The sequence below is a fragment of the Nelumbo nucifera genome, chromosome 8, assembly GCF_055504915.1.
Source record: "Nelumbo nucifera cultivar China Antique chromosome 8, China Antique-T2T, whole genome shotgun sequence".
In the NCBI taxonomy this organism is placed as follows: Eukaryota; Viridiplantae; Streptophyta; class Magnoliopsida; order Proteales; family Nelumbonaceae; genus Nelumbo; species Nelumbo nucifera.
Window position 1 is genome coordinate 56,957,037 of NC_142656.1, and position 23,752 is coordinate 56,980,788.

The window sequence follows — 23,752 nt, forward strand, 5'->3', positions numbered from 1 at the left end:
TTCTTTGCTGTGGTATCAGATCTATTGTTGCTGCTTGAATAGCCCCATTGAAATACCATTAGTACTTCGCAAAGTATAATCCTAAACTTGTGAAGAATACATTTAAAAACCTCATCAAGCACGATAGGATACATTATACATATGAAAACAAAACATGAACCGCAAGTAGTGCTCATGAACACAAATCTTACCCTTATCGATTGACCAGGGCTTTTCACCAACCTTGGGGACCCTAATAGTAAAGTGGTTGGGAATATGATATTTGCGGCTTAGCCTTTCTACATTTGAATGATCGAGTACACTTTTTAACTCTGATACAACTTCCTCAGCATCGACCTCCTTATTGCCCTTGGCCTTAGCCGCCACCTTTCTCTCCCCCTCGCCTTGGGAAAACCTCATCAGGAACTTCTGAAGGGACATGGCTAGAGACTTTGCCCTGCTTAGCCTTTGGTATAGCGAATTCACGCTCTACTCCAAAGATAAGCTAGCTGCCTAGCTACTACATCAGTATATTGCACTCAGCCCCATGAGTCGTAACTCTCCTCTATAAGACGTCCACCTTTGGAGGTCGAGTAGAGCCCTTCGAGTTCGATTCAGATTCACTAGAAGAAAAAAAGGTCTCATTAGGTGTTGGCCACTAAGGGAGATTATAAACCTTTCTACTTGAATCGGAAGATGAAAACTTATCAACAAGTATGAAAGGAAGACAAGGATGATAGAGATGACGAAGACCTCAAAGGACAAATGTAGAAACATAGGCCGAGATGGTTTGAGAGTTCTCAAGCAACAATTCAAGTAACGAATGTCAGGCCTCTAGTCCTTCAGCTTCTCCTTTTATAAAAAACTTCAATGACTATGATCTTCTCCATCCAACGGTCGTTATTGTGTCTCTTCAGTTTTCTACATAGATGAGGACTACGTGGCGTGCACCTTGAAAACTGTAATGATAAAAAATCAGATGATCTTGATCCATCACCTCTCTCCAATCTAGATACTCCCACGAGCCTTGAATTGCCACAGTGAACACACCCAATTGACTCTACTTTGAACGTTTGAAGTCGAGCTCAAGACTGTGATGTAGCCAAAATCATCCTTACAACCATATGAAGATACATGGCACACCCACGGGGGCATCATCGTCATCACGTTGACCCCAAGGGGCACCCTTGTCATTTCCTTAACTTAGTGTGGAGCATTGATAACTAGCATTATGACCTCGATTGAGCCGATGACCCCTCCCTTAATGACACTGACGTGCAAAGGCGTTACCAAGAGCTCAAGCCCTCATGTTACTTTCTTACACTTTTCAACTTTAACCTCGTTGCTACTTGTGGCCAAGGTTCAAAATATTGATACACTCGATATGCCGGTAGGGGCGTATCAGGCGTTTTGATACTTTTTATTTTATTTTATTTTTATTTCAAAATTGGTCTAGTACCCCTCCATCCCCTGAACCGATCAGACCCCCGATACACCCATTGTAGGGGTGTATTGGAAGGGTCCCAGAACGATATGTATTGGTTGATACGAGCCGACACATAACAATACTTTGAACCTTGTGGCATCATCAGATGCACATTTACATGAATATGTCAGAAAGATATGGACAAGGTTCAAAATTTTGATATCGTATAGGTGGCCTATTTATATGCGAAATACACATGTTTTGGGGTCAAACCCCATTTGAAGGGGTAGGTATGCCTTCAACCAACCCCTCTGAAAAGGTTTTGAAAAAAAACTACAAAAAAGAGTGGGGTTCAAAATAATGATACACTCCTTCTGCTGTATTTGGGTGTATCAATACTTTGAACCTTGTATATGGATGCAAATCTGATTATGTTACCAAAAGGGCACGATATCTAAAAAACTTATAACCAATTAATTGGTATTCATCAAAATTCATGGCTCAAACCATGATCACCTTTAGTAAATTATCCCAACTATGACTCTAGGGGATTTTAGTTTTGATTCCAATTTCATGTTGACTGGTTGTCAATCAAATGGACCCTTGTTAGTTGTCAAATGTATCTACATGACTGCTTGTATCTACATTTGGTTTGTTTTGATAGTTATTGTATATTATTTGATTGAGTCAGAGGGAAGAACAAAAATCCATTTTATGTTTGTTGTACGGACGAAGAAACGGATAACATGCATAACCAAAGGTGCGAAGCAGAGAATAATCTGGTGTGCGTTGAAATAAAAGTTCATATGGTGTCTTGCCTTGAAGAGTCTGAAAAGGAACGTGGTTGATTAAAAAAACTGCAGTTTCGGCTGCATCAGACCAAAAATTCTGGGGGAAGAGCCGGTGGCCAGTAAGGCGAGGGTGGACTCTATCACATGGCAGTGCTTCCTTTCAATCGTGCCATTTTGCTCATGAGTGTGCGGACAAGCAAGACGGTGTCCGATGCCTTGAGAGTCAAGGTATTGTGAAAGTCTCTGGTATTCCCCTCCTCTCAAACACATCAGATTTACGGCGTAAAGGAAAAATCCAAGAAAATTTAGAAAAAGCATCAACAAATAACACATAATATTTAAAACCATCATTTGACTCAACTGGGCTGGTCCCCATACATCTGAATAAATAAGTTTTAAAGGACTAATGTAAGACGATAATGAACTAGGGAGGGGTAGACGATGACTTTTTCCTAACTGACAAGCATGACAAACTGAAATATCAAACAAACCATGATAAGGAAGACCGAATTGAGACAACACTTGTCGAACTGCTTTAATTGAAGCATGCCTAAGTCAATGATGCCAAATTCGAACTGATGCTTTCTCACCAAAAAATGCAGTACTATCGGAAGATGAAGGAATGGATGCTAAAGTGGGAAACTGATAGAGTTCACCTTTATTAGGCCCGCAGAGTAGAACTCTCCCCATATGATCCTTCAAGAGAAAATACAAATGATGAAATTCAAAGACAACATTGTTATCTTTGATAAATTTGCTGGCAGAAAATAGGTTCTTTGTAATAGAGGGAACATGATAAATATCATGATAAAAATTTATTTTTATCATGAGAAATGACAAAAGAACCAATATTCTTAATTTCCAAACCTGCACCATTACCAACTTTCACCTGGTCAGACCCTCCATAGTCTGATCAAATCTACAAATTGTCCAGATCGGATGTGATGTGGTGCGTGGCTCCAGAGTCCGAATACCAGGCCGGATCAAACTGTGATGAAGAACCAGTGTGAAAAGCAGCAGTTGGATATGGTGTGGGATTTTAAGTAGGTTGTCGATCTAGACCAAGATAGGAGATATCAAACCTGCGTCTACACTTCCAAACACCATGGCCAGGAATGTTGCACAACTGACAGACAATATTGCTAGGTCCACGACCTCTTTTGAAACCATCATTTTGGTTCCCACGACCGCCTCTATTTTCTTTGAGCCAAGACTCATGATTAATTGACCAACAACATCAGCAATCCTCAGTCTATCAAATCAGGTCTATTAGCAATAGCAATAATAATGGACTCATATTCAAATCCAAGTCTGCTCAAAATACACATAACAAGATCTTGTCGAGAGATAGGTTCAAAAACAACATAAAGGTTGTCAGCAATACTTTTGGCCTTCTGTATGTATTCAAAAATAGAAAGAGTACATTTCTTGATACTCTAGAGTTGTCTCTTCAATTGCAAGACTTTGGAACGTGAGTGGGAAGCAAAGGACTCCAACGCATTCCAAACTTCAGAGGATGAGGACATACCTACGACCTGAGCTAGGATACCCTCAGTAAGTGAAGAAACAACCCAACTGAGTACTAGTTGATCCAGTTGATACCAGTGATCGAATGCTGGATTGATAGTCTTCCTTAATGGATCCTCAGGATCATCAATTTCTTTAAGAGGAGCAAGAGTCTTCCCTTCTATGTTACCCATGAGTTTGTGAGTACGGAGAATGGGAAGAAGCTGTGCTCACCATAGCAGGTAGTTGTCGCTATTCAACTTGATAGGGAGATAGTGAGAGACATTTGGAATTGAACCTGGCGTGCCTGTTGCAGATGGTGGTGTCAACGACCCTAAGTTGTTGATCTCTCCTCCTGTTGAGCTATTGAAAGAAGCAATGAGAACTAACTCCGATACCAAGTTAAAGAAAGAAAATAGAAAGACCAAATATATGGAAAATGGTTCAATGAAAATTAATGAACCATTCGAACCTTGTGTATTTATAGATTAAGAAGTACAGTTTGGGTACAACAATAGATGGAGAGAATCAGATAATTTTGAACTCTATCAAATAGAGTTTATCATAGATTTAAACTCTATCTGATAGGGTCTATCTAGTTAGTTGAGTTCTATCTCAATCTGGATAGAGTTACATCTGTAGAGGGAGATCTATCTGTAGATGGAGATCTATCTGATGACATGGCAGCTCCTGATGACATGGTAGTAAGGTTATCCTCAATACTTTCTAGCCTTTTTTTTTCTTTTGCTTAAGATGGCTGATAGGACATCAGAGCAAAGCAAAAAGAGGTAAGGTGATATGGGATCACTTTGCCTTAAACTCTTTGAGGAAAATTTCTTCTTGAGGGGGAGCCATTTACCAAGACTTGATATCATATGACACAATTGACATACAGGTCATAACCCAAGAGACCCATTTACTACCAAAACCCATTTTTTCCATAGTGGATTTTAGAAACACCCATTCCACCCTATCATAGGCCCTACTCATGTCTAACTTGATTGCCATATACCCACCCTTGGCTTTGGTGCATAATCTCATGGGCTATTTATATCTATATAAATATATTAAGATGAAATGTGTACAAAGGAAAGCGTGAGGATGCAAGAAATGAAATCTATCAGTAACTTTTGCTTTTTTTCCTTAGAAATTACAAGAATGCCACATAAAGACAAACCCCCTTATGTGATTGACTTGTAATTGCCTCTATGTTCTTCGAAAATTACGTGATTACCACATATAAGACAAACATTCCAATTTGTAATTGGAATGTGGGCAATGGCTTCCTAGGTCCCCTTAGCTCCACCCCTGGGTTGGGATTAAATCTATTCACAGGTCATGTTGGGATGTGACCTTTGCCTGTATATCAATCGAACATATATTCAAGTCCAAGTTTGAGCATGATCGAACCATCGGGCCTAGATCTTGAGCCCAAGCTTGACCCCATATAAAGCCCGTAGCTCGACCAAGAAATTGAGAAAAAAGATTTGTATTCTTTATTTAACAACAAAAATGATTTATTTATATTAATTTGACTTCAAAAGTGAAAAATTTAATTATTTAATTATTATTTTATTTTATTAAATTAAGTATATTATTATCCATAAATTTTATTTATTTAATTCAACATGCACCCAATATTTAGGGTTGTCAATAGGTCGGATTTGGTTCTAGATAACTTGGACCAGTCATGTCCCAATAAAAAATGAATAGTTTCTTATTTATTTTATTACAATAAATATTTGATTAATTTATTTTACAAAATTAAGTAAATTATTATCCATAAATTTTTATTTATTTAATTTACTAAATTATTCAATTAGTTAATAATTTATTTTATTGATAAATTATTTCTCTTTCTCTCAATTTAGGGCTATTAATAGGTTAAGTCTGTATTGGGGCAAGGGCAGAGCTATTGGAAAGGAGTTGAGGGGGTGCCAAAATCTAAGTGGATTGGGGGGTAGGGGGATAAATATGGATGGCCATTTGGGGGGGGGGGGAGAGTGGAAGAGTGGGAAAATATACATGAGGAGTGAGGATTTGTTGGACCGGAGGGGGGCCATGGCTCATTGGGGTCCCCCTGTCTTCGCCCTAGGGTTGAGATTAAATCTATTCATAAGCCACACTAAGCTTTGCCTTTATATCAATGGAACATATGATGGCCCTATCTTGAGCCCAAGCTCGACCCTCGTATAAAATCCAAAGCCTAGTTAGGAAATTGAAAAAAAAATATTTGTATTCTTTATTTAACGACAAAGTTGATTTATTTATATTAAATTGACTTTAAAATTGAAAATTTTATTTATTTATTATTTTGTTTTATTTTATTTAATTAAATATATTATTATCCAAAAATTTCTACTTATTTTAAATAAATCTTTTTACCTACCTTGTCAAATTTATTTTTTCTTTAGCTTTTGCAAGCCACTGCAACGTGGGCCCCTCCGCTACTTCAGATTTTGTCGAGTTCAAATCTGCCCCCCACTTCCTTGCGCCCCAACAACGTCTCACACAATGGGAGGCCGCCAGCTGTCCTCCCACACACTCTCCCCTCAGCGCGTGTGGAGTTAACGGAACGGCCGTTAGTTCCCAATCAGCGCCCAAAACCAAACTCTCGACCTGGACCTGTGCAACCTTGCACTCCTCCGGTCCTATCGTCTCCAGTGTCGATGACCGTTCCGGCAGATACACCGTAGGTACGAACTCGTCTCCCTCTCACCCTCTCACATCCTTTCGTCTCATCTCCCTCTCACATCCTTTATTTTTTAATTTATTTTTTTCAATACAAAACACAGGAAGAAGGATCACCTGCGACCACCCGACCATTATACAGGTGCGTTTTTTCCTCTTCATCCTCAGCTTTTTTATTTGCATTCCCCCAACCTGTTCTATGTATTTCCCCAACCCATAAAGCAGAGAATGAAAATCCAGTCTCTTCTTCTCTTCCTGATTCCCCTCTTGGTTTCCTTCTTTCTCTTCGACAACGGAGTTTCCGCCATGCTACTCGGCGACTGGGAACCAATTCAAGATGTGAATGACCCAAATGTCCAAGAGATCTGGCAGTTTACCGTCGCTAAGTACAACAAGGATGCCAAAACCAACCTTCAGTTTAACGCAAATCTTTGGACTTTGGATTCTCAACTCTAAAGAGTGAAAATATCATGTCTTCTTTATTAATAAAAAAGTTAAGGCAATGAAAGCTACCATTTTCATGTTTTATATGATGAGTAAGAAGAAAAAAATCGGCAACATATATCAGTGTAACAGTTTGGGGAAAATGCAAATGTAAAAAAAAAATAGAGTAGATGGAAGGGAACAAAAACCGCACACCTATATACTGTTGCTGGAGATGGTCGGTGGTGGGTGAAACCTCTCCTTTGTTTTGAATCGAAAAAAAAGTAAATTATAAGAGAGATGAGATGAGAGGGACGGATTCATACCTTCGGTGTTTCTGCCGCAATGGTCATCGGCACTGGAGACGATCGGATCGGAGGAGTGCAAGGTTGCACAGGTCCAGGTCGAGAGTTTGGTTTTGGGCGCTGGTTCAGAAATAACGGCCGTTCCGTTAACTCTGCATGCGCCGAGGGGAGAGTGTGTGTGTGGGAGGACAGCTGGCGGTCTCCCATTGTGTGAGACGTTTTTGGGGCGCCAGGCGGTGGGGGGCAGATTTGAACTCGATATTATCTGAGAAGAGGGGTTACTGTTCATCAATCATCATCATCAACCTCTAGATGAGAACAGAGGCAGCGGCGTTTACGAGAACTTCCCCCCATTCCCTCTCATCCTCTAACCGTTATTGCTTCCTCCCCCTCCCTCTTTCTTTTCCCATCTCCCTCTCTGAACCTTGCCCTTCCGCTTTCCACTTTTGCTGGCGAAACTGAGATGCAACAGCAGCGACGCGCCACACTGCCATTGACACTGACCTAGGTGCGACGTCCCTCTCGGCGAAATAGGAACTGAGAAGCTCGTATTGCTCCCGCCAACCATCCCAGACGAGATCCATTTCGTCATTTTCATTTAGACACCCAGAGTTGCGACAAGCTCAAATCTCCCCTGTACATCGATTAAGTTCAGGCCGAAATATAGAAGGTATACTCATACTTCGTTCGTTCTTTAGTTCTTCTTTTCTCTCCCTTTTTTTTTACTCTGTTTAGTGCTTTGATTGCTCTGCTTTATTAGGCTGCTGAGGGTTGATTTAGATCCAAAGAAGAGGAAGGGGAGACTACCAGAGCTGTTGGTGAAATCTCACCGAACCAGCTCCTGTAGAATCCCCAAAACTCACTGGACCCTTCCGTTTTCTCGATTTTCTTGTTTAAATCATTAGGTTCTATCAGTTGATTAAGTGTGGAGTGTTACGTTTGTTCAGTTTATAAGGTTTCTTCGTTTTCTTTTTTTAGCTGTAATTAACGTTCATTGTCATTGTTTATTTCCTTACCGCTTGTCATACAGTCGTTAGTATCAGCTCTGTTCAATTTGGTTATCATTTTGTTCTGTGTTGAAAGTTAAACTAGGATCGATGGTGAACTGATGTTTTAGTTGGTTTTTTATGAATTTTCTCTTCTCTAGATCTCTAGTGTGTTGCTCCCCGTGTCCTGTGCGTTAATATTTTCTGATAATGTGAAATGTTCAAAAATCGGTTAAGTAACCAGGGGTTGTATCCTTCGCTTTCCTCTGTAGTTGAATAGGCTGATTACCTCTTTAATGCGTCTATTTTGCTGCTTATCAGTGAATAGATTGGATTTGTAAAAGTTCTTCGATTGGAATAAATTAATTCTTCAGTTTGCATCTTCTCAGGTAACTCTAAAGATAGTTAAGGTTAATGGCTTAATTTTGATCTCCTCTTAGAATACGATACCCATCCAATAATCATTTTATTCGGTCAATGTAGTGAAGGTCAAGCTGTTTTTCTTCTTTCTTGGTTCTAGTGCAATAAAGGGTAATGGTTTACCTCTTTCCTTATATTACTATTAGACTTAGCTGAACGTGATTAGCCATGTAACAAGAATCAGGTATGTTGTTGTTTGACGACTTTCACTTACCCCCGGTTCGAATTTGTGCATGTTTGTTTTAGGCGTTCTTTTACACCATAAATAGGCGTAAAACTCTGCTTAGGGTGAATTTTACATAAAAAATCGGTGGAAAGTTCCCACCGATAAAGTCGATGTAAAACTCCGTCGTCTTCTCTGTTGGTTTTAAAGGTGATGCTTGCACCTCCTCTCAGCCACTGCAACGGTTGATTAGGGCATTTCCACCATTTTTTCCGATCTGAGGAGCGGATCTGAGGAATGACAACTCACTGCTCGCACCTCCTCTTAGCCATTGCAATGGTCAATTAGGGTGTTTCCACCATTTTTACCGATCTGAGGAGCGGATATGAGGAATGACAACTCACTGCTCGCACCTCCTCTCAGCAACAACATAGGTATCACTGTTCCACCATTTTTTCCAATCTGAGGAACAGATGCCTCAGATCTGCACCATTTTTCCGATCTAGTTACATGGTTTCATTTCTCATCATCCTTTGATCTCATAATGGTGTTTTCTCACATTTTTTGGTTTCAGTTGCTTTATATTTTTTCCAGTTCTCATCTCCACCAAGCTAAATTCGCCTGTACTTGTACCTCCTCTCAGCCGCCAAGAGCTCCCATTGTTCAAGCTCGATGTTTCACTGTTGCAACGTTTAAGCTTATTGTCTTCACCGCTGCAAGGGTAACCGGCATTCAAGCTCTTGCTCCATTAGCTCTTTGATTGTTCCATTAATTTTTTTTTTTTTCAATTATCCCTGTCTTTTTTTTTTCATTATTCCTCTGTTTGTTCCATTAGCTCAATGTTCATTATTCTTCTGGTAACAAAATGACCATAACAACCTGTTAATCATCTTATTTTTTATCATTATTCCTCTGTTAATATATAAACTTTTTAAGATTCAACAAACCAGATTTTATTCTGATTTTTGTCATATTTATGACTGTCAATATGATATGGTTACTGAATTTGAATGATACTCAATCACCACAGCAAAACTTGGTAGGTTTTTATCCTAGACTTGGGATTGGCATTAATCTTCCCACATTTTCTTCCATTATCTACAAAATGATAGGTAGAAGCTTAAAACCAGGTTACCATCCTGTTTCTAAGGATTCATAAATTTGGTTTTGTCTTCACTATCTCTCATTTTAGATACCAGAAAGTTTAGTTCGATCATTTGATTGATCAAATTTTATTCCCTAGCTAGAAAGCTCACTTTGATATTTGGAACTCCAAAGAGATGAGTGGATGATATTTCCTTGTATACATCTGTTTTTTTATTTGCATTATTTCTTCTCTTGTAGATTGCTAGCAAAGATATCGACCTTGGTTTACTGCTCTCATCCCACTTCCAACCGTATTACCGATCAGCTTCACCTTGTTACAGGTATAATGCCAGATTTACCCTCTTTTCTGAAATTGGTGTACTGCCAAGTTCTATGTATGGGTTTTCATTTTTAAATTTTGTATGATTTTCTTGTTTGTTTTACTAAGCTAGGATAGGATTGGAAGTTTGTTTCTAATCTGAACAATTTACAGAACAGGATAGAGTGTTGCTTCCTGGAATCTAGATATGTACTTTATAATTATAGCTTTTGGTGAGCTAAAGTCCAAGCATAAAACATGTTTGTCTTCCCATATATCTACAGAACATCCAGTTTCTTGTTCAAGTTTTAATAGGGTCTGAAAAAGATGAATAAGGTGAATTCTCTCATATGAATTTTTAAAATCGTATTGAATCAAAGCAGCAAAACTGACCTCAAACCTGTTTTAATTTCTGCATAACTGGTAGCAAGCCCGAGTTAATGAACCCAAAGTTCCTTTTTTTTTTATAATTTTAGTAGTCCACTAATTTTAGATGGCATAGGATCAAGAATAGAACAGAGATTTTACTCTTGAAGCAAATTAAACTAGGTTAGGGAGGACCAACAAAGAGTTTGAGGTCTATGGTGCTAATTGGTTTGACTTAGCCTTGAACTTGATCTACTAAAATGACTTGTTAATTTCCTACTGACATACACAAACACACATACAGAGTTTATTCCCATTAAGATTACTTCAATCATTTTTTTTTCATTTCTTTGGGCTTTGGACGCAGTAAATACAATCGATTCAGCAGACCATTACTGCTCTTTGCTGTTGGGATGAGCTTTCAGTTGATCAATTGTACATAAAAGATGCAAGGGTTAGTTGGATTTGTTCTCGAGAGAGAGAGAGAGAGAGAGAGGTTGATGAATTGGAGAGAATGGTTGGAGAGCTAATTGTCATGTTTGTGAAATTGGAGAGCTAATTGTGAAATTGGAGAGAATGGTTGATGAATTGGAGAAGAATTGTCATGTTTAGTGATGTAAAATAATCTTTTGTTTTGTGCTCAAGCTAGCACATTGTGAAATTGTGAAAGCTAATTACATCCTATACTGTTGTAGAGTGAGAGGAGGGAAATAAAGAAAAAAGAAATCCATTCATCTTGTGCTAAAATAATGAAAGCCTACTCTCACTTTGTTTCTGGTTTCTGGTGTTTGGTGTTTGATCTCAGGCCTTTATGATGGTCCTCTTTTAGCCTGGTTGTTATGGCACCCACTTCCATACAGAAGGTCTGAGTTGGAGACAAGGGAGTAACTTCGTCTGTGAAGTCCCCCCCACCCTGATTTGTTAAATCTGATCTTTTCCCCAAAGTCATAGTGCTTTGGTGTTTGGGCCACCCTAGTCTAGCTAGTTGGTACAATTAGATTTTGTTATGGTCTAGTTTGTCTTGTGGGTTAGAGTTGGGAAGAAGTATCTTCTCATGGGCTATTGCTTTTCAAACCAGAAGCCTAAATCCTCCTCAGCTTGGCGTGGAATTTTGAAAAATAAACATATCTTAATAAATGGTCACTAATAGGGAAGCAAACCCATTTCTAGTTAGATAAGTAGGAGCTTTTGGTCCATCTTTAATCTGCATAAACAGTTGGACCAGAAGTTATATATATATAGGAGAAGTATTAACACCAAGCAAGAAGTGTAGGACCATTGACATAATTAAGCACTGAACCCTGGAACTTTTGGTAAGTGCACTGCATTGGGAACTTTGGGATTTGGATGTTTATTTTCATGAATCACTTTGTTCCAAGAGTCCCAAAACAGCCTTATTGCAATAGTGAATCTCTGCATCATGACATCCTCCTCATGTTTGGACTTTGGGCCAATCTTTCAATTTGTGTTCTTGTCATTCATCAACTACTTCATGGTTGAGTTTTTTGACTCACATCTTTGGTGTTGATGCCAATCTGCAACCCCATCCATATAGCTCTTGCAAAATGGCACTGAAATAGGAAAAGTAACAATCCCAAATGTTGTCATAGTGAAGACTGAAGAGTAATATATGTTTTTTTTTTTAATTTCCTTAATCATTGAGCTGAGCTTTTAAGGACTAATTTACCTATTTAATCAGCCAATTTTGCAATCCATTGGGACACGTTTCCGGTTGAAGTCAAGCTTTCTAGGAGCCAATCATGCCAGGTCCTTGGCTGGCTCAATTTGGATCGGACAATCCACAAGCTGAATCAATGAATATTAAAACTATGAAAGCTACACCACAACTTTTACTTTGTGCCAGGTGCCTCCTGTGCTTTTGTACGACTGATAGCATGGAGCTTTTGTACGACTGATAGCATGGAATAAGCACTAGTGCATCCTGACACATGCGAACTAAGGGTTGGGAGGTCATGCCTCCTATGAGCATTTTTAAGTCAATCTAGAGATTATTTCTCCATTTGATCAATGCCAGAGCAACAACCTGCATATCCCCACATTACAACCCAAACTTAAAAAGACCACACCCTATTGAGTGAGAAGGCTGTTGAGTTTCAAACTGTTTATATTGGACAAACTGAATTTCTCAGATTTTCTAGTCAATCCCTTCCTTTCATTGAAATGTTCCTTTGACTTTGAAACACCTAATCAGACACTTTCACATGATCACTCATCTTCTTACAAGGGTCAGAATGCAAATTCTTGCATAGGAATCCACTTAGTTAAGAGGTGGGCACTTCTCTTTCCTCCATTATGAATTGTATAGTATTTCTATATATGCTGCAAGTCTCTTTTTTATTTTTTGATAAATAAGGAGGTGAGCTATTACATGCTACAAGTCTTTATACAACCATCATTAACCATGTATTTGGGAGCAGGATATCATGCCATACTTCCTCCTCAAACTCACTAATACATCTAGAGCCAATCTTCATCCCTAATCTCCTATGCATGCTACATGATAGGGACTTATTTTCTTCTCCATCCTTCAACTTCCAAATTGACTTCTATAGATATGACATTGGCTTAACTAGATCAAAAAACATTGTTACAACTTTTCAACCATATCTCATCCATTATCCATTTCCTACAAGGATTTGCTGTCTCCAGTGTTCCAGTCCATGCATTCTTGCCACTAATCAGGAGACTAAATCTTTTATTATAGTCAAGATTTCCTTTTTTTAGTCCTGATGATGAACCTATGATAATCTGACCTTCATTTTATCCCTAGTATACATATTGGACAAGGCAGGATATAGGTGTGAATATGAAAATAGGAATTAATGATACTATTAATGTTAAATATGTAAAAGTCAAATGAGTCCCTATGAGGGACTCAATAACAAATACAAAAAATAAAATAGAATGCAAATGAAATATAACTGATATAGTACAGATTGATTTGGTGTAAAAGCTACTTAAATTCTCCTTTTTTTTTTCTCTACAGTTTAACTCAATGCATACTGTAATACTTAAACTAGTTACTAGAACATAGCAGTTTCTTCTCTTTCCAGTTTAGTTTATTAAATAATATCTATAAATCATTACAGAACATCGAAAATGAAGTATATGGAAGCATGTTTCATTGAAACGTTTTTTGTATTATAGCTATAATGCTTTTAGGCTATATTAGAATCCTACTTTTTATTGGTTAATAGTCAATCATTAATCATGCTATGCCAAGGTTGAGTACATTCTTTCATGTGCAAACTTCTGGAAGATGATTCTATCTGAAGAAAATAAATGATCTATTACATCTTAGAAGAAAAAGTCTACAGTTCTACATGGGTCCCATATCTGTTTGTGAATCCTGCAGATGACATCTGTTTTGAGTATGTTCAGTACTTTGAGCATAGAAAAAAAGATGGAGGAGATTGAAGCTGGAAGCATTAAGAAACTGACCACTCAAAACTCTATTGGGGGCCTATTCATGCATGTAATTGGGAAGGAAGCAGAGACACTGCACCTTCTTCCATCAGCCAATTTGACCATCAACCAGAGTCCATCATCAGATTTTAAACGTGCTCATGGGATTCACCAATGGTGGAGGACGAATTTGCATTTGAAATGTAAAATATGTAAAAAAAACTTTATTTTAGTGTAGTACTTTTGCATATACGAAATTGATAAATTAGGATCATAGTCACATTGGTAGAAGTTTATGATTTGTAGGATTGTGACAGGTTCCTCTGTATGACACCACTGAATTAGCTGACATAGGTTGGACAAAAACAAATAGAGTATCAGTTTTGGAGACCCCAAAACTGTATGACTGCAGAGGAACCTGTCAGCTAATTCAGTGGGTGTTATACAGAGGTTCAACATCCATGCCACTGAATTAGCTGGAATTTGATCTTTGGTTTATAATAGAGCTAAGAGTGCTGTTGTTTCTCTGGTGAGTAAGGAAGACAATGATTCAGGTTGCCCAGCTGAATCGTCCAAGGTAGAGGTGTCAATTGACCCGTCCATCACTTGGGTGTTGTTATTATGGGTGGAGTTTTACCTCGATAGGGTGTTATCCAAACACCCGCAAAAGCGAAACATTTAATTTACCTTGATCCCCCAACCCCAAACGTGATCAGTGTAAATGGGGACAACAACTGTCTCCCATATTACACTCTCATCAAACCAGATGGTGCTCTTTCCTTCGGTGTAAATTTGCTTTTATACCTCAAACAAACGTAGCCTTATTTTTCATTAATGTAAAAGGGGTAATTGTGACTTCAGATCAAGATTTGAATCCCTTAGTGTATCGAGGAGTTGTTTTGAAAAGTGAACATTTCTGATATGTTAGACAATTGGACATTTCTGATGTGTTAGGCTGTCACTTAGTTTCCTTGTCTGTTTGGTTTGCTCACTCTTCTATGCTAATGATTTAGCTTCACTTAGTGACATTAGTTTTTATTACATGAATTTTCTTTGTTTTGTTTTGCTTTATTATCTATCTTAGGCCACTTGGTGATCACACCTGTAGTTATGTCTCATCACCGTACTTGAATTTTATTTTATTTTATTTTGTTCAATAACACCAACTTCATTAAATTAAGAGAAAAGAGGGAGAATGTATACAAGAGGGGAGATAAATTATCTTAGCTCCCCAAATACAGAATACAAAGAGAATACATAGAGAAAAAATTAAAAACTAGCCCAAAAAATAGATTCCGTATTCACTCCTTGCTTGGCCAACCCATCCACAAATGAGTTGGCACTCCTCTTCACCCAGCTGTATTGGATGTTGATGTCCCTACACATCCATAAGAACTGCTTCTTTTCATTGTTAAAGTTCCACAAACCACTGTCCTCTTTCTTCAACTAGTTAACCACCACCTTCGAATCACCTATCAGGATCAATCGGCTGACATTTAACTCCTTTGCTCTTCGAATTCCTTCAAGCGCTGCAAAGATCTCAGCCCTAAGAGAGTCACCTTCTCCAATAGGGCCAGAAAATAGAGCAATAACAACCCCTTCCTCATTCCTGAAAACACTTCCAATCCTAGAGGGTCCTGGATTCCTTTGCCGTCAAAGTTCAGCTTAATGAAACCCGAGGGGGGGAGGGGACCAAGAGGGACAAAGAGTCCTCTTGCATCTAGCAGTGGAAGCAATCTCTTTCCAGTTTCTTAGCAAGTCGTCCACAGGAAAGTCTGAGAGCAACTCCAAAGATTTCAGCCAGTGGGCAGTCCTTAAAAGGATTAGGTCTAACAGTTCTTCCGGGGTTCTTTACGTGAATTTCTTTCTTCCCACAATGACCAGCACACTGCTGCCCTAATACTCCTCCACATAGTCTTCCCTCGCTTCTTAGGCCATCTGAAGAAAGAAGGAGAGAACAACCTTTGGACACTCTCCGGAAGAATCTAAGAACACCCAAAGTGGGAGAAAACCCTCTCCCAAACAGTTTTAGCAACCTTACAAGAGACCAAGAGGTGGTAGTCGGATTCCCGATCGGCTTTACAAAGAGCACATCTATTAGGAAGCAGACAATAGTTGGGTCTCTTTCTCTGAAGTAAGTCAAATGTGTTAATTCTTTCCAAGAAAATTTCCCAACAAAAAAAGCCAACCCGAGGAGGAATATGCCTGCTCCAAATTTCTTTAGCAGGAAAGGACAACCCAAAGGGGACAGGAGGCTGAGTTAGGGTTTCAAAAAGCGAGGCACAAGAAAAATACCAGAGCTAGAAGGAGTCCAAAATCTAGTGTCTTCGTTAGTAGGATTTAGGAAAACATTCTCAAGGGAGGAGGCAAGCAAAGATACCAAGCTATCAAAGTCTGTATCCCTAATTGCCCTACGTAGGCCTAGGTTCCACCAAAGCCAGAAGTGGAGTCTGAAGGAACCAAAAAAGAGGAATAGGTTCATTTTTCAAATCTGATAGAGCATACAATGAAGGAAACTGGTCCTTCAGAGGAGAATCCCCAATCCAAAGTTGTTCCCAGAATTTTATTCGGTTACTAGAGTTTAGACCATACCTTATCCAAGGGGAGAAGACGGGAAGCAGATTGTGAATGGATTTCCAAGGAGAAGCAGCTGTGGCCCTTGCCAAGATTCCAGGATCCCAACCATTGTCTTCCATCCCATGTATGCTAGTCACAATCTCAGTCTACAATTTATCCCTTTCCACTGAAAACCTCTACAACCATTTCCCTAGCAGAGCCATATTCCTTTTCTTGAAGTTATCAATCCCAAGACCTAGTTTTTTACACCTAGTAACCACATCCCAACTCACCCTATGATCTCTCTTCTCCTCTCCGGGCTCCCACAAAAAAACTAAACTTTTGAGGGTATCTTAAACATTGAAAAATAGTAGACAGGTAGGTTAGCTAGGGTAGACCTAATAAGAGTGGCTCTCCCACCTAGAGAAAGATAATTTCTCTTCCAAGCTGCCAACCTCTTCTCAAACCTCTCCACTACCGGATTCCAGAAGCTTACATTCTTAAGATTGTCTCCTAAAGGGAGGCCCAAGTATGTCAAGGGTCAGTCCGAGATTGCACATCCTAGCTCCCCTGCATATTCCCTTAGGTCCCTTACATCCACCACTCCCACCACACAACTCTTATCAAAGTTCACCTTGAGGTTAGAAATCTGTTCAAAGAGATGTATTGCCAACTTTAGATTCCGGATCCAATTAATGTTTTCTCCTTCACAAAACAGAATTGTGTCATTTGCAAACTGTAGATGTGTTAACAGAACCTCCTCCCTTCCTACTCTCCACCCTCTTATCAGATTCCTCGAGTCAGCTCTGTGGATCAATCTCCCAAAAACATCAGCAATCAGGGTGAAAAGAAAAGGGGAAAGAGGATCTCCTTGTCTTAGGCTTCTCAATGTAGGAAAGAAGTTAACCACAGTGCCGTTTACTAGGATAGAATAGTGACAAGTCCTGACACAACCCCAAATCCACTTACACCATCTACCTCCAAAACCAAAGCTCCTCAAAACCTCCAACAAGAAAGACTAATCAACCAAGTTATAAGCCTTCTCCAAGTCCAATTTACAGACCACACCCTTCTTCTTTGACTTCCTAAAGCTCTCAAAGCTCTCATTTGCAATGAGAATCTGATCGGTGATCTGTTTTCCTTCCACAAAGGCACCTTGGTTGGGTGCATTAATAGAGGGAAGCACCTTCTTCATCCTAAGAGACAACACTTTAGCAATAATTTTGTACAAGCTAGTAACCAAACTGATAGGTCTAAAATCCTTTGGTTGAGAAGCCTCCTTCTTCTTTGGGACCAAAGCAATGAAAGTTGAGTTCAGAACCGGATTTATTATTCCCCTTCTATGGAACTCCTCAAAAACTGATCTAAGATCATTCTCTAGTATATCCCAACAATCCTGGTAAAAGGCCATTGCGAAGCCATCTGGACTCGGAGTTTTTGTCCTATCCATTGAGAATACTGCTTCCTTTATCTCCTCCAGATCAAAAGTCCTTTCTAACCATTCTCTCTTCTCTGCACTTAGAGTCGGCCAATCCAATCCCTCCAACCACACTCTTCCGTTCAGAGGTCTTCTAAAAATAGATTTGAAGTGGTTAACTAGAGCCTCTGCAATTTCTACTTGGTGGGACAACACTTCTCCTTCAACTTCCAAACTAGAGATGAAATTCTTCTTTCTCCTCCCATTTGCCACTGAATGGAAGAACCTAGTGTTTCTGTCTCCCTCCTTGAGCCACTTACACCTGGATTTCTGTCTCCAGCTGATTTCCTCCTTAATCAGGATGTCCTCCATCTGCCTCCTCAACACCCATCTCAACTTCCTTTCTTCCTCTCCAAAGGAGCCTCTCTCTTCCATCATGTCCAAATCCTCAATCTGCTCCATCAACACTTGTTTTCTCTCTTCTATTCTTCCAAACTCTAGCCTATTCCACTCCTTTAATTGTGATTTTAAGTATTGGAGTTTCTTGTGGAACCTCATTCCCTTCCATTCAACTGCCGGATTAGCTTGCTCCCACCACTCTATGACTGTCTTAATAAAACCCCGATGAGCCAACCACATATTTTCAAACCTGAATAGGGTAGGACCATCTCCTCTCATTTCTTCCTTAACCAACACTATAGGCCAGTGGTCTGAAGTAAGTCTTGGAAGAGCTCTAGAAGTTAGATTACCCCAATGTTCCTCCCAATCTGTTGAGAACAAAAATCTGTCCAACTTAGAGCAAAATGGCCTAGATTGAAGGTTGGACCAAGTGAAGTTATTATTTAGGAGAGGAATTTCTTTAAGTTCAAAGGAATTTCTTTAAGGTTGGACTTGAATTTTATTTTATTTTATAGTGAACAATCTCTCTTTGGGTACCATTAGAAACTCGTATTTCTCAAGTGGTTTTATCTCTCTACATTTACTTCGGTTTTGTTGAGGGAGACACTTTTAATTTGTTTTCTTTGGAACTCCATGTGGGTCCCACCTATTGGACCCGGGAGAGGGGTGCCTAACCCCTTCCCTCTCCCATATGAGTCTTACCCGGACTGGTGTAGCCGGTGCCTTGGGCTTTGGAGTCACTATCGGACCAAAATGTTTTTAAAAATCATTCTCGGAGGTCCCATCACCTCAAATTCTTTCAAATGATGGGTGGTGACTCCATTTCCAGCCCATGTGAGTCATCTTCCAATGCTCACACTCATCTTACTAATAGAATCTAAAACACCCAAAGTCTCCATGTTTTGCTTAAATATGTTGCTATTATCTCTGATTTTCTGGAAAGTGGTGCAGTTTTTAAGGAACCCATCTGTGTCTGTGAATAAAGGTGTAAGCCCTTTGTTCTTTGCATCCTCACGCTGGGTATTACATAATTTTTAATAGTTGTTATAATCATATCAGAACAATTTTATAAGGTTTGAGTTAAATGCATTATTTCCAAAGCGCAAGTAGCAGCACTGAGTAAATTTTGAATCTTAAACAACTATTACTTTTGTTTCAGGACATAGAGAACCACTAGCAGCATGCATGTTTTCAAGCAAATAAATCCCATTAAACATGGGTTTAAAGGAATCACCAAGTGTTGTATGGGTAATCTTCATTCTATTTTAATGATTTGGTGTTTCTTAATGTAAAGTGTGATGTATTAGACACCTAGACCCTGGAAAGTTGTCATCTATATATCATTTTATTAACACTGAGGATATAATGTAGAATTTTTGGCAGCAAGTCTACTTGATTGCAAGGGGCCATTTTACTGATTGCAAATCACTTATGAAGCAATCATTCAGATGTACAGGACACACCAGTTGCTGGGTTCCATATTAATAGATGGTACAGTCATGAATCATCTGAAGGTTGCAGATTTTGGTATAGGATATCTGCAGATGGGACCCATCAATGGTGAGGCATGTGAAATGGAGTTTTTTCTCCAATGCTTTGTCTATGGATTTTACTGCATGATAACGTAAGATGCAGAAGACCATTGACAATTTGTAGAAATATTGAAATAAAACAATATTAGAAAGCAGAAAAAGAGATCTCCAAGCTATTCTGCTAACATCTTTATTTCCTCCTTTGCAGCAATATCTCCTTTTCTCCATTTCTCCTCAGATGCTGCAGTGGAAGTCCATACTCCAGAGGAAGAAGTAGTAATCGCCTTGGGAAGCAATGTGGGTGATAGACTTCATAATTTTAATGAAGCTATACGGTTGATGAAGATGTCAGGGATTCAGATCACAAGACATGGGTGTTTATATGAAACAGAGCCTGCATATGTGACCGATCAGCCCCTCTTTCTCAATTCTGCAGTTAGAGGCATAACAAAACTGGGGCCCCATGAGCTGTTGAGTGTGCTTAAGAAAATTGAGAAAGATATGGGTCGAGTTGATGGAATAAGGTATGGCCCAAGACCAATTGACTTAGATATGTTGTTCTATGGGAAGTTCAATATCATTTCTGAGGTTCTTAATGTTCCACATGAAAGAATTTGGGAAAGACCCTTTGTAGTGGCCCCACTAATAGATCTACTGGGTTCTGCCATAGATAGTGATATGGTTGCGAGCTGGCATTCTTTTTCAAAACAAACTGGAGGGCTTTTTGAATTATGGAAGAAACTTGGTGGTGACTCCCTCATTGGAAAGGAAGGACTGAGGCGGGTTTTACCTATTGGAAATCAGTTGTGGGACTGGTCAAAGAAAACCCATGTCATGGGTGTTCTCAACCTGACTCCGGATAGTTTCAGTGATGGAGGAAAGTTTCAGTCTGTAGAGACAGCAGTTTCTCAGGTTCGCTTGATGATCTCAGAAGGGGCAGATATTATTGATATTGGTGCCCAATCCACACGTCCATTTGCTTCTAGGATTTCAGTAGAAGAAGAACTAGATAGATTAGTACCTGTCCTAGAAGCTGTTCTGGAAATACCAGAGATAGAAGGGAAGTTATTATCTGTGGATACTTTTTATTCAAAAGTTGCATCTGAAGCAATCAGCAAAGGTGCTCATATTATCAATGATGTATCTGGTGGGAAGTTAGACTCCAGCATGCTTAACGTTGCTGCAATTCTTGGGGTTCCTTATGTTGTAATGCATATGAGAGGGGATCCATGTACCATGCAGAATAGTGAAAATCTACATTACGAAGACCTATGTAAGCAGGTTGCTTCTGAGTTATATATGCAGGCTAGAGAAGCAGAGTTGTCAGGTGTGCCAGCTTGGAGGATTATTATTGACCCTGGAATTGGATTCTCAAAGAAAACTGAACACAATTTGGAAATTCTCATGGGTCTACCAACCATTCGAGGAGAGATTGCGATGAAGAGTTTGGCCGTTTCTCATGCTCCTATCTTAATTGGACCTTCCAGAAAGAGGTTTTTAGGTGAGATTTGCAATCGCCCAGATGCCTCTGAGAGAGACCCTGCAACTGTTGCTGCTGTCACTGCTGGGATTTTGGCTGGTGCAAACATTATAAGAGTACATAATGTTAGGGATAACTTGGATGCTGCAAGGCTCTGCGATGCCTTGTTGAAGCAAAAAAGGGGCCCACACATGATGTAAATATTTTCTAATGTTGGTTTATTGAGCTAGGCGAGCTGCCACCATCTCTATCTGTTTACCATCAATCTTTACTAAGATTATGTACCTACCACCCATTGTCATCCAATCCTTTGTTAATGAGATAGCCTTGGTTTTGATGGCATGTAGAAACCAAAGCTAGAAGAGATGTAAAATATGTTGATTCAATGTAGACAAAGGTGCATTTGGCATTACCTTTGATAATTCACTGAACCTGAAATAGGAAAAGGAAAAAATTGCAGCTTGGTTTCTTTCTCTTTTAATTTTTTTTGTATCATGTTGTAGCTGTACCATCATTTCATTATTCATAAATCCAGTTTAAATTATTCTGTCACATTCAATTGCTTAGAAGTCCTGGATGGTTCTTGAATTTGTTTAAAAGGACTTCTTGTCCATTTTCAAAACCATTAGAGGTGTGCAACGTTTTAATTTCTCAAGTCTAAATTGTGCTAAATACTCGTATTGTTATTTTAATGGGAGCACATTTGGCTTATAATTTACTTAACCATGGAAACTTTCACATGTATATTTTGCATCTTGCTTCTTTGATTAAGTGTAACTAATGCAATAAATATTTTCATAACCATATTTAAGCTGAAATTGGGAATTTAATTCTTTCGGAATATTTGCAGTTCAGAAGAATAGTGTTTTATTACTGTCATAAATTCTGACACCTTATCAAATATTAGTATATTACTATTGAGGGCTGGAGGCCAGGGCAAACTTATCATTTTCTATTTTGCAATGACTAACTATAAATATATGAATGAAAGGGCAACTGCCCAGATATGATAATCTTTCACCAATCTTTCTCTTTGCTCTTCTACATTTTCTCTACTATATCCTGACTCTTACATTTTATTTTTCCATTCTTTATTGTTTTTGCAACTTTATTTACTTCTTGAATTAAGATAAAACAAGTATTACTATAATTTATATTAGTTTGTGATTATTATAAAGAGTTGACTAGTTTTTTAATTAATTATTTAATTAAAAATTTTAGATATATCTTTACAGTCTGAAAACCTAAGTAAAGTTGTTGATTCAATAGTGAAATCAATAAAGCCAAATGCCTTTTCTCTTAATTTTATGCAAAAATTTGAGAATTTTCTATGTCTCATGATTATTTCCAATTGGTTTTGGGCCTTTTGGAAAACTGGTGAGCTTTCCCTGATATTTTGTCAGAATTTGGAAATATTTTCACATGACAAACTGAAAATTTCATTGATTTACCAGTTTTTTAAACACTAGGGAACTATTGAGAGAAATTTTGGATTTTTTATATTCCATAATGCTTTTGTTTTGCCCCATAGGAAATAGGGACTTTTTACTGTGTTTAGAGGAAATTGTGAACAATGATTACTTCAACCAATGCATTTTTTTCAAAAGCCTGGCAGCCCTTTTTTTGATTTGCTTATTATTGACTAAGTTGCCCAAGCACTCGAGATAGCTGTGCCTTTTCTTCGAATGTGTCTACGTACTATGTCAATACTTGTATGCATGGAAAATATTTATCTTCTTCTGTAGATAAATATATTTGCCCATGGGGAATGATTGAATTTTTACATTATCGAAAATTTGTCACCTTGTTTTCTCAGTGGAGACAGGGTTCTCCATCATTCCGACAACAGAAAACCAAAATACCATGGATGCTTTTGAGGACTCTTGGCCATAAATCCGATTGAAAAATGAAGAAGAAGAGAAGAGAAGGGAAGAAGAGAGAAGAGAAGAAGGAAGAAAGGAAGAAGAAAAGGTTTGGAGCAATGGAACAGTACTGGCGGCGCCAGCTTCTATTATATTATAAAGGGTGACAGAAATAAGAAGGGAAAAGACACTTGTGCCCCTGTTGTAAGTGAAGTACAATAACAGAAAATAAAAAAAAGGTTTTAACTAGCCAAACAGACCCTAACATAAATAACTAAATTATTTCAACACTCCCCCTCAAGTTGGAGCATAGATGTCAATCATGCCCAACTTGTCATACAAATCATTGTGCCGCACATGATGAAGACCTTTGGTGAAGATATCTGCAAGTTGTTCTTCTGAGTTGACATATGGAGTACACACTTCTTCATTTACAAGTTTCTCTCTAATAAAATGCTTGTCCACTTCAATGTGTTTCGTCTTATCATGTAGGACTGGATTAGCAACAATATTGATGGCAGCTTTATTGTCATAGTAGAGTGACATAGGGTTGTTCACTGTAAAACCCAGTTCACCTAATAGATTTCTTATCCACATGATTTCAGCAACCCCATGAGAC

The 23,752-nt window shown here is 38.7% G+C and overlaps 1 protein-coding gene across 1 annotated transcript; it reads left to right on the plus strand.

Moving 5' to 3' along the window:
* The first annotated feature begins 2,340 nt into the window (after positions 1 to 2,340).
* Positions 2,341 to 21,760, plus strand: LOC104590292 (folate synthesis bifunctional protein, mitochondrial-like). Its single transcript, XM_088893849.1, has 5 exons — positions 2,341 to 2,424; positions 6,498 to 6,535; positions 9,334 to 9,411; positions 10,035 to 10,117; positions 20,000 to 21,760. The coding sequence occupies exons 1-5, from the start codon at positions 2,341 to 2,343 to the stop codon at positions 21,469 to 21,471; spliced, it is 1,755 nt and encodes a 584-aa protein (XP_088749975.1). The 3' UTR covers positions 21,472 to 21,760.
* The last annotated feature ends 1,992 nt before the right edge of the window (positions 21,761 to 23,752 follow it).

Coding starts and splice junctions, on each gene's coding strand:
- LOC104590292 (XM_088893849.1), top strand. CDS start 2,341: ATGGCAGTGCTTCCTTTCAATCGTGCCATTTTGCTCATGAGTGTGCGG. Junction 2,425..6,497: donor CCGATGCCTTGAGAGTCAAG/GTATTGTGAAAG, acceptor TACAAAACACAG/GAAGAAGGATCACCTGCGAC. Junction 9,412..10,034: donor TTGTCTTCACCGCTGCAAGG/GTAACCGGCATT, acceptor CTTCTCTTGTAG/ATTGCTAGCAAAGATATCGA.